At 38.6% G+C, this 10371-nt stretch overlaps 2 protein-coding genes across 3 annotated transcripts; both read left to right on the top strand.

Annotated features, from left to right (window-relative positions):
• The first annotated feature begins 325 nt into the window (after positions 1–325).
• Positions 326–3615, top strand: LOC115627612. 2 transcript variants are annotated; one of them, XM_030523342.1, is made up of 5 exons: positions 326–419; positions 489–669; positions 732–1101; positions 1162–1312; positions 3175–3615. In XM_030523342.1, the coding sequence occupies exons 1-5, from the start codon at positions 344–346 to the stop codon at positions 3504–3506; spliced, it is 1110 nt and encodes a 369-aa protein (XP_030379202.1). In that variant the 5' UTR covers positions 326–343; the 3' UTR covers positions 3507–3615. The 2 variants fall into 2 exon arrangements, with proteins under 2 accessions (XP_030379202.1, XP_030379203.1); XM_030523343.1 differs by having other exon boundaries at positions 391–419; positions 474–669.
• Positions 3616–5257: 1642 nt separating this feature from the next.
• LOC115627584 lies at positions 5258–8245 on the top strand. Its single transcript, XM_030523308.1, has 4 exons — positions 5258–5386; positions 5465–6474; positions 7503–7677; positions 7747–8245. Exons 1-4 carry the CDS (start codon positions 5278–5280, stop codon positions 8115–8117), a joined length of 1665 nt encoding a protein of 554 aa, XP_030379168.1. The 5' UTR covers positions 5258–5277; the 3' UTR covers positions 8118–8245.
• The last annotated feature ends 2126 nt before the right edge of the window (positions 8246–10371 follow it).

Below are 10371 nucleotides of genomic sequence, written 5' to 3'. Positions count from 1 at the left end.
TGCATTATTTAATCAAAATTTTAATTTGTTGGCCCCCCCTTTGGTAAAAGCTGCCTACGCCCTTGCACGCAATTATCACGCTCCGAATTTGTACTTTAATTTTGGAATTACAAAGAATATAAAACCTTTTTCTTCGGAAATAATTATTCGTATTGCGTTATACTTGTATTTCTTAAAATTTTAATGAATCGCAAGGAAGAGAGCGGTCGATTGCCCGTTACCGGCTGCGAGTATAATTACAACTCAGTTGTAGGCAAGATTTCAGCCATAATAGACGTGTTTAATAATTCACAGGGGCTTGCTATTACTCTTATCAGTGAAGCAAAAACAAAAAGAAAAAAAAATGGGTCGCCCAATGATTCAATATTTTTTGGATCTACTGCTCCTTTGCATCGGCGCCAACGCTATGCACTTACGAGGTGAGCGAATACAACTACAATAATAATAATAAGTGGTTTTTAATAACAAAAAAGGAACATATTTTCCAGAGGGTCGAGATTGTGGTGACCTATTTGCGATTAATAGCACCTGCCTGCCTGCCAGCAGGTGCAAGGACCGACTATATGCGTACTTTGAACAGAAAATACTGACACAGTCAATGGTGGTGCAATGTGGCATGAATGTTTTCGAAGAGCTTATCTGCTGCCCCAGCAGCCCGCCTAACGATCCGTAAGAAGAATAAATTCTAATACCTTGTTTTTTGAGTTAATGCCTCATAATGTTTGTTTTAGCAATACTGTCCTAGGAGTCGAAATACCACACTACTCAACCACGTCCACACCCATAGCCAGAACGAGGCCAATTAGCCCAATAAAGTCTCTGAACAATGTGCAGCCCATAGTACATGCAGAGGCTGTTCGGGTAAATATAGGAGATCTGATGGCTCCCGATGAAAGTTACAAGCATTTGGCAGCCGTCGGCTATCATGATGAGCACTACGATGGTTTCGTGTATAGGTGCACGGCTGTCATACTGACAACCAATATTTTGGTCGTCTCAGCAAAATGTATAGGCACTGGTCGCGATTTACCAATACAAGTTGTGGTTGGAAAGGCGGATTTGGGGCGAGGGCCAATACGCAATAATGTAATAAGGATCAAGGTAGGATTTGTCATGCGAATCCATTGGATCGTGCAAATCTCAGCCAGATTATAATTGTAGACACGACGCAGTTGGTTTAATGAAACCGGCATCCTGGTGCTTGAAAAACATATCGAGGCGAGTCAGTTGGCGGGCGTGGCAGAAATTTGCAGCGCACGGGAACTTCAACGAAGTCCGCGAATGCGCTCTATCGGCTGGGGCTTTTCAAAAGGTAAGTACTGAGTTGGTATGAAATGAAATGTTAGAGGGGACTTTCAACTTTGTTAGTTATGGGAAACATATTTCTTTAATTATTCATTTGAAAATTAATAGCAAATAATACTGTCATTTTGTATAACAAAGAAAAGGAAAACTTATAACATAAAAAAGGGAAAAAACAGAATTTAATATTAAACAAAAAAGGAATGCTAAAGTCGAGCAGGCTCAACTCTTAAAAACCGGTGAAATTAAATTAATTTAATTAATTAAAAATATCAGAAAAAATGAACAAACTCGTCCTTTCTCGGGCTCAGGAGAATCTAGATACCAAGTTTGGTTATTCTAGCTCTTCTACTTTCTGAGATCCTTGAGTTCATACAGACAGGCAGACGGACATGGCTATATCGACTCGGCTTGTCATCCTGATCAAGAATATATATATATATATATATATATATATATATATATATATATATATATATATATATATATACTTTGTGGGGTCTGCCAAACCTCCTTCTGTGTGTTCCATGTACACTCGCACAAAACTAATATGCCCTTTTACCCTTTGAGTACAGGGTATAAAAATGTATTAATGTAGTACTAATCTTAAAGGGGTATTTTAGTCGCCGAAATAGGCCGCTGTGGCCGACTCACAGCGAGTGAAGTGTATTTAATGATGATTAGTTAAGTATAAGGAGATGCTACTGCTTAAGTTATTAGGAGAAATTAAATGGTAGAGTTCACTATAATTTGAACACAGAACACGGAAAGGAGACTAAAGTGCCAAATTTAAGGTACAACACTCAAGATGTAGAGGCCGAAAATTTCTTGAAGGTCTACAAGGAACTACAAAGCTTATACGATGAATAAAGTTGCTTGAAGAGATTTCTCCCGTCAGTAGCTTGTAAATAAAAACGATACCATGTAAATATTTATTGTACGTTTGCTTTCTCCACTGAATAAGCTGGATAATTTCGAAGTATATGAAGGTACACGTATATCGATTGCATCCTTTGTACTGCAGGGAAAATCTTGTCATTTCTCGTAAACCTTTTTAGATTAAGGTCTCGCAATATATTCATGTGTGTCCGAATGTGTGAATCGTAATCGTAATTGTAATTGTTGTTCTATTCTTTTCTATGACTAATGTTTTTATTATTGTTTAGCAATTGTTTTAATAGGCGGACCTACATTTTATTACACATACCAAACATTTTGACTTTTTAGTGGGTATTTCATCTTAATATTTATTTAAAAGATATGTTAAATGAAGTTTAAATTGATTGCTTCAAGGCTTGAACAGCTGCAATATAGTCGACCAGTTGTACATGAACTAGCGTAAAAGATATCTCCAATAACTTCGGTATTTATTCATCAATTTCTGTTAATTTTTTGATTTTTTTTTTTAAATATGTAATAAAATTCTGTTTTTTTTTTAAGTTTTTATTAGCAATAACTATAATCGAACATTTATGATCGGATATATTTTATTTAATATGTGAACAGAACTAGATTGTTTGTAGTTTTGCATTCTTTTTGAAATTTCTAGATTAAAATTCGAATTCGATTTGCTGATAACCACTAAATGATATTTAAATCAATAAATTTTGAATTGGTTTCTTGGATAGTATCATACAATAACTGTTAATTGCACAAGCGCAATATATCCTTTAATTCCTTCGGGTACAGGCCATATGTAGAGACGTAATTGCGCCCTGAGAAATTATTTATAGCTTCATTCATATCTGTTGAAAACAACTCAATTCTTATACTACAAGTATGTCTTATACTATCATCAATTATATACATTTGTATTACATATATATGTATGTATGTGCATATATTTACCCGCTATCTCTTTAACTCTTCCAGTAAGGGAAACGAGATGCTCTCTGTTTGAGATGTCCATGCAGCAAATAGACAAAAGCTATTGCGCCGATCCCGCTAAAAAGGTGCCGATCTATCAACACCACTGCCTACAGCCCAATGAGACCTTGACTGTGCAGCGCGATGATGGTTGCTCCAAGTGCCTTAGTGGCACTGGAAGCGTGCTCCACGTGGAGCGTCCGGATAACAGTTTGTGCGTGGCTGCCATTGCCACGCCCAGCTCAGTGGACTGCAATGAGTCCACAGAGCCCCTATACTACACTGTGTTGAAAATGGCCCAACAAATGTACTTGGTTTTCATTATCAGCAAAGAATAAGTGGAACTTGCATACATTTACATAAAGAAAGATGGCCTAGACAAATAAATATGTATAAATAAATAAATATGTATAATAAATATAAAAGGCTGAGTCCATATTGACCAAACCCTCCTTACATCCAGTCAAGAAGAGATTATTATATTTCTTTGATTCTTCTCCTCTTCCCCGCTTCAGAATTCGGTCAATACTGCCCCCATTTCCGAAACGCCACAAATAAAACTTTGCAGACTCAGTTAATATATAATTCTTTCCGATTTCGTGCAATTCTAAAAACAGTTTTTTGCAAAACAATATCACTCCAATACTGTCCACAAACTAAAGCATCGCGTTCGCTATTGCTCTTCTTCATTTTTTGCTCCTGCTATCGGGTATTTATAAGCATATATGTAACTTCGGATAGAGGTTTTTATATTGATATCAGATCTTATAAGAGAGTGGGTAATGGAAAAAGCATTCGTACAATAAACTCCACTTCTATTTTAATTGTAATGCCTTGATTTTTCCTATTCAACTTACTTGTAGATATAGTTAGTGGGAGCTACAATTATTATTCCAAGAACCCAAAGGAAGAGGGAAAACGGAAATCTGGTTTTAATTGAAGTACTCTGAGGGAAAAAGTTAAGCAGAAACCCAGAATTTTTTTATATAACACCAAAAATTGTAGTTTTTACCCAGGGGGTACAAGTTTAGTGCGGTTGCATATATATCAATAATATATTGTTGATCAGTTTGACGAAACGAGCCGATATAGTTTGTCCGTATGAACGCAAATAACTCGGAAAGTTTAAGATCTATAATTATCAAACTTCGTATTTATATTCAAGTGTTTTTTTTATGTATGTACTTACGCCTATTTAAACAAGAGAGAACGCTACAGTCGAGCAAGAATCTGGATGCCAACTTTGGTTATTCTAGCTATTATAGTTTCTGAGATCCTTGCGTTCATCCAGACGGACGGACGGACGGACATGTCTAGATCGATTTCTCGCGTCATGCTGATTCAGAATATATGTATATACTTTAAGGGGTCGGAGATGCTTCCTTCTGTATGTTACATACTTTGCGCAAACCTAATATACCCTTTTTACCCTACAGGTGCCGCGTATAAAAAAAATACATTTTGCAAACTACAAGTAAATCAAATAAAACAGACCCACAAACCTACAAACTCACAGACTATTTGTTAAGAGTCAGAACATAAAGAATAAAGAATTAGCATATGTACGCAATTGTAATTTTTAAGCAGATAGTCAAGTTTTAAAAGCCGAATCGCGAAAAAATCCCGTTATGGTTCATTTATTCCAGATCTGAATACAAATCTTGAATTTATGCTACAAAATATGCTATACAAGTAATGGCATGCCCAAGGGCAAAAGGGGTTGACAAAAGTTAAGCTTGAAAATAAAAAAATTAACATATTACAAAGCGGTGGTAATATTTCCATATTTTTGTAAATTTCATGTATGGATTTGTAAATAGCACGCACAATTAAGAGGCGGGAACATGCTTCGATCCAGGCTCAGGCAACAGCCCACAATAAGCTTGCTATCGAGGAGATGCTGAGCATGAGTGTGCATGAGTCAGCAGCGATGAGGCTGCTCAGTGAGTGAGAAGAGAGACGACATCAGCGTCGTCAGCAGCTCAGTCGCACACGAGCAACGCGCCCGTGCAGTACGCGATTTCAGAGCCGGATCGCTGCGGCCACGTGACGCAGCATCGTCGCATATAGTCGCATGTCATTGTTGTTGCTATCGCCCAGATCTTTGGTATGCGTTGCTTGGGCTTGGCCCTGTTAGGCTCTAATGCCTGGATCGTGTGGACCGTATGGCTTATAGTGCTGTGCAGCAGTGCTGGCTGGTGTTACCTCAACTTGGAGAGTGGGTATAACTATTCATATCTACAAATCGATATATGTAGTTGTATATAGTATGTGATTTGGTTTTTCGCTCATTCAGTAGGGGATCCCTGCACAACAAGCTATCGCAGCAATTGCCAGCCAATTGAGTTATGCAGCACCCTGAAGGAGTATATACGCAATGGGAATCTAACTCCACAAACGGTCCAGACTTGTGGCTATACCATACGTAGCGAGAAGATTTGTTGTCCATTGCCGCAGCAGAAAAATCGTGCTGACACTGAAGTGACAAAAATACCCATTACAACAACAATAGCTCCAACCGTTCTACCTAGAACCCAGACTTCGAGCACAACAGCTAGTCCAGTGATCGGACGTCCCGACTGGTTTAATATCTTCAACACCAGCTTCGATTATGTGAACGGCGTTGAAAGGGCACAGTCCTCCACTCGACCACCACGTCAACCAGCACCAGCACCAGCACCAACATCAGTGCCATCGGGTCCAGCTTTACAAACCGGCTCGCCGGGTTTTTTGTTCCCCGGTCCGAGTAGCTTGCAATTAGGTGGTCCCTGTTATGCGCCACTATACGAGGGCATTTGCGTGGCCATCTCAAAATGCGAAAGTGTGGTGCAGTTGATAGATGAGAATCGCCTGCGGTCCGACGATGTGCCGAGTTGTCAGCGCGGCACCTACGAGGAGATCATCTGCTGTCCACCACTAATTCCCATTAAGCCTCGTGATCATTTCACACCCTCGGTGTCGTCCTCACAAGCACCACCACTAACTACTCTGCTGGGTATTCCGCCACGCGTGTCCGACTCCGAACTGACAGGCTCAACTAGCGGCTTCTACCCCCAGACGGTGCAAAAACCATCCTCGGCTCGGGCATTGTTGTCCCACTACACACATCTGGCGTCATTGGCTTATGCGAATGCTGCCTACGACGACTTTGTGCATCGTTGCACGGCGGTGGTTCTGACGCCACAGCTGCTCCTCACTGCAGTGAACTGTGCTCCACAAACTACAAAGCGTCCGAATCATGCTGTCTTCGGAGTGGCCGATTTGCGCGACAAGGATGAAGATGAGGACTATATGGTGGATATAGAGGTGAGCCTTTCGCTTCACAGATATATTTGAGGTTTTTGTGATGGTTCCAGAGCTGATATAGCCATCCCTAACACTCTGATTTAGTTGCCAACTATTCCTAAATATTCGCAATAACTTCACAAAACTGGATATGTCTTAAGTGAAAACATTCAGAAATTTGTATTCCCTGTATCCGTAGAGGAAAAGGGGTATATAGGTGTGTGCAGCCAGACCCCCTAAAGTAAACATAATCTTAATCAGCATGACGAGATATCTAGACCTGTCCGTCAATCTGTCTGTTTATCCGTCTGTATGAACGCCTGGATTTCAGAGACGGTTGAGCCCACATTAACCAAACTTCGTATGTAGTCTTTCCTAATATCCAGACAACACGAGTTTATCTTATTTTTTTATTCCTACCCCCATCCACCACTTGCGCGACTGTTGCATCCTCTCTAGTTTGATATTTCGGACGCGTCAGTATCGCACAAAATGTACGAAATTTTAAAAGCTACACCTCCTTTAATTTTGTATAGTACTTATAGCTGTTTTGAAGTACCCTTTGCTGTGGTTAAATCAAAAATAGTTAGTTCGCCAAAAAGGGTAAAAGAATGCAATTTAATGCAGACTTCTACTACGGTCAAACAGGCAAACAATTTGCACGGGAATTTATCAAGTTATTCAAGTAGGCCAGATTAGAAGCAGTAGGAAATACGTATTCTAAACTTATTATAGCAATTGAACTAATTAATGAAATCAGAAATGAGATTCTTTTAAAATAAAATTGCAATCAAACTATTTATCCCTCTGGCTTAAGTAGCTTAAGAACTGGTACTAAAAAATATAAATATTCTGTGGGATCATTCCTATTTAAAATCTCAATCCAGATGTATCATATTTTAGGTATATATGTATATGGTAGTCAACAAATATTAGTTTGCAAGATGCTGACAAATCCAGCTTATCATATACATAAGTACGTGATATCTCAAACCATATTTTGGTTTCGTGCTTTAGTTACCTCTGTTCTCCATATTTCTGTGCTGTAGAAAATTGTGTGGCATCGCAATGTCCTGGCACTTTTGCAATTGAGGAATCCATTGCTGCTGGGCAGGGAGCGCCTGCCGGCGAATGTCAGTGTGGCCCCAATATGCTCGCACTATGAGTACACGCGTCTACTCTTCAAGAGCCAATTGGTAGCCAGCGCCTGGGCGACCTCCAATTGTAAGTATTGATTTAACTTTAAATTAGTTAAATACTTGTATATTATTATCTCGAATTTGCTTTTCTCAGCCTCAGACTGCGCTCTCTACGAGCAGCCGATGCGTTTGATGCTTTCCAATGCCTGCTCGTCGGTCAGAAATGCGGATGACGAGCGGGGCACTCCACCGGGTCGCTTCTGCGTAGCACCCATTAGGGCGGAGAGTGGTCTCGCTAATGGTGCTACTGATACTGCCGACAATTGCACTCAGTGTCTGGGGCATGTGGGCAGTGTGTTGCATATGCTGCGAGCCGATGGCACACGTTGCGTCCTGGGAGTGGCGTCGCCCGCTCCTGCTGACTGCGATGAGCAGCCTATGTATTATACAAGTGTCCTGGACGACCAGTTTGCTCAGTTCATGCAGCAGGCATTGCAGCAAACACAACAACAGCAGCAGCCATAAAAAATAGTTATAGTTAATAAGCTAGGCTAAATTTAATTAAGTCAGTACTATAGTACACTAGGCGGCATAAGTTTTGTGAATATATGTGATCACTAGGTTAATAAAATATAACTCCAATTATACCATAAGATATTCTCAATAAGGATATAAGGACTAGTTTGTTTGCCTAAATGAAAGCATTTAGGCTGCAGCTACTCCTTATCAAAAGCTGGACCAATATTATATCCCTAAATTGTCGCTTTGTTGATCCGTCGTTCTGTTCCGTCATCTCCTCAAATTTTGCTTTCAAAGTGGTATTGTATATTGTTCGACCTACATAGTATATATTTGTAAACATTTTTGATCGAATCGGTTTTTTTTACAAAAATGTTATTACAGACATTAGTGCGTTCATCTTCATCTTTCCCAATCGTATTTAGGATTAACCATGAAAGCTAATGTGTAATATTTATTTTGGAAAAAGGTGCCACGAAAATATTAGACACCAAGAACATATTAGATATGATTAATAATCTAGCACTAAAAAATCGATATATCATATTATCAATTGATTTTCCTTATATTTTTGACTAAATTATTCAAAATAGTAAATGGTTTATATCGGTGTAAAGGCAACTAACAATTCGTTGCATATTTCATTAATAAAAGAAGCCTTTTATCTTTCATTTCACTCTTCTTTCTCTAACACTAACTAAACTGCTGAAGCATGTACAACTATTTATTCTGACTAGTGTATGAGTAGACATGAACGTGCATGAAGGCTGGACATCAAATGTTTCAATACACTTACATATATTGGAAAGATGTTTATTCTAGTATGGTGTACATGGATGGATTCTCTATTTATTACGCATATGAATGTAATATAGTTATGAAGTAGACTTATTGCATTTAAATACAATCTTAAATGTTTTAGACGCCAGCTACTAATGGTGAGTTCTTGTGTTAAACAATGATGCCGTGTTTTATTATAAATTGCAACATTAATATTAATAATATCACACACATATGGCACATATGAACTACAATAATATTATTAAATTAAAAAAATTTAATTAATTTGTTGGACTTAGAGTTTAAGGAGACAGGTACTTTATTTCTGTAACCCGTCCACATACTTGCTGGGTGCAGTGTAGGAGTTAATTAAATACTTGTAGCTGCTGAATTGGTACATCAATGTATTGCTTTGGGTAAAACCTCCGATTTACACAACAGTTTTGTTGTGTATTTCCCTTCTGGTTTCGACGGAGGATGATTCATCCATATACGAGTACGAGAATGTACATACTTGTATGTATGTATTGCGATGTTTTGCATGCATACATAATATAGTATATAGCGCTCTCTGGGCTGTTTGCTTTTGTTCCGTGGTCTGGCCTCTGACTGAATCGATTGGATTGAATCGACTCGCAGGCTTTGTTTATGTTGTTTACCTAATAAATAAGCGGCGTGACCGGCCAACTCTGCGACTAAGCCAACCTTACAATGCCAATGCCTGCTTCGAAGCTGCTGCTAAAAATACTAAAAAACCGGTTGAGTTGGTATCACACCGCATAGTTATCAACTAAAGCGGCAACAACAACGAGCCGAACTCCGTTCTAATCACATAGCCTCCATATTATCTCGGGCTAGGGCTTTTGCCGGTCAAGCTCAGTTGCTGCAGTGGCGCGTTTCTGTACAATTTAGGTATTTTCCGCCAATTTGGCCACTTTTTGGTCAGCTTTAGAGTTATAGCTTTTTTTTATGGAAGTTCAAGTGCCTTCTAGCAATATTTGTCTATTTTTTAAATTAACAAAACAAAAATTAAAGTAATAATGGCTGACGGGGATAACTAAAATATTGTTTAAGTTTTGCTGCAGCATCAACATCTTATCCGACCTTCATGGCCAAAGATCTGGTAACTGGGGAAGACCCGGGCAGGCATGTGCGATCGATAGATGGTTTATACCAAGTCGATTTAGTTGCATATTTTTATTTTATTTTTTCCCCTTTAACTATATATTAAGGAACGTTTGTTTACCTTTTTTAAACGGATTATGAAAATAAATAAAGTTCCTACTACTTTTACTACTACTACGTTTTATTTTATTTGAAGGGAGTCCAAATGGAATTACAAATATTCTATCAAGAGTGCAGCCAGATCGCATTGCTATATTATTGTAGTAGTCATTTGAATAATGTCTCATCCTTTTGTTAATAAAGGTATCCAATAAATTTCTTTCAAGAAAAATGAAACAGAAGAGTTGAAAGAAAA

This window comes from Scaptodrosophila lebanonensis, unplaced genomic scaffold, assembly GCF_003285725.1.
Source record: "Scaptodrosophila lebanonensis strain 11010-0011.00,11010-0021.00 unplaced genomic scaffold, SlebRS2 tig00000096-arrow-pilon, whole genome shotgun sequence".
NCBI classification, from domain to species: Eukaryota; Metazoa; Arthropoda; class Insecta; order Diptera; family Drosophilidae; genus Scaptodrosophila; species Scaptodrosophila lebanonensis.
This window is presented reverse-complemented; position numbering and strand designations above follow the sequence as displayed.

Coding starts and splice junctions, on each gene's coding strand:
- LOC115627612 (XM_030523342.1), top strand. CDS start 344: ATGGGTCGCCCAATGATTCAATATTTTTTGGATCTACTGCTCCTTTGC. Junction 670..731: donor AGCAGCCCGCCTAACGATCC/GTAAGAAGAATA, acceptor TGTTTGTTTTAG/CAATACTGTCCTAGGAGTCG. Junction 1,102..1,161: donor ATAATGTAATAAGGATCAAG/GTAGGATTTGTC, acceptor TTATAATTGTAG/ACACGACGCAGTTGGTTTAA.
- LOC115627584 (XM_030523308.1), top strand. CDS start 5,278: ATGCGTTGCTTGGGCTTGGCCCTGTTAGGCTCTAATGCCTGGATCGTG. Junction 5,387..5,464: donor GTGTTACCTCAACTTGGAGA/GTGGGTATAACT, acceptor TCGCTCATTCAG/TAGGGGATCCCTGCACAACA. Junction 7,678..7,746: donor CGCCTGGGCGACCTCCAATT/GTAAGTATTGAT, acceptor TGCTTTTCTCAG/CCTCAGACTGCGCTCTCTAC.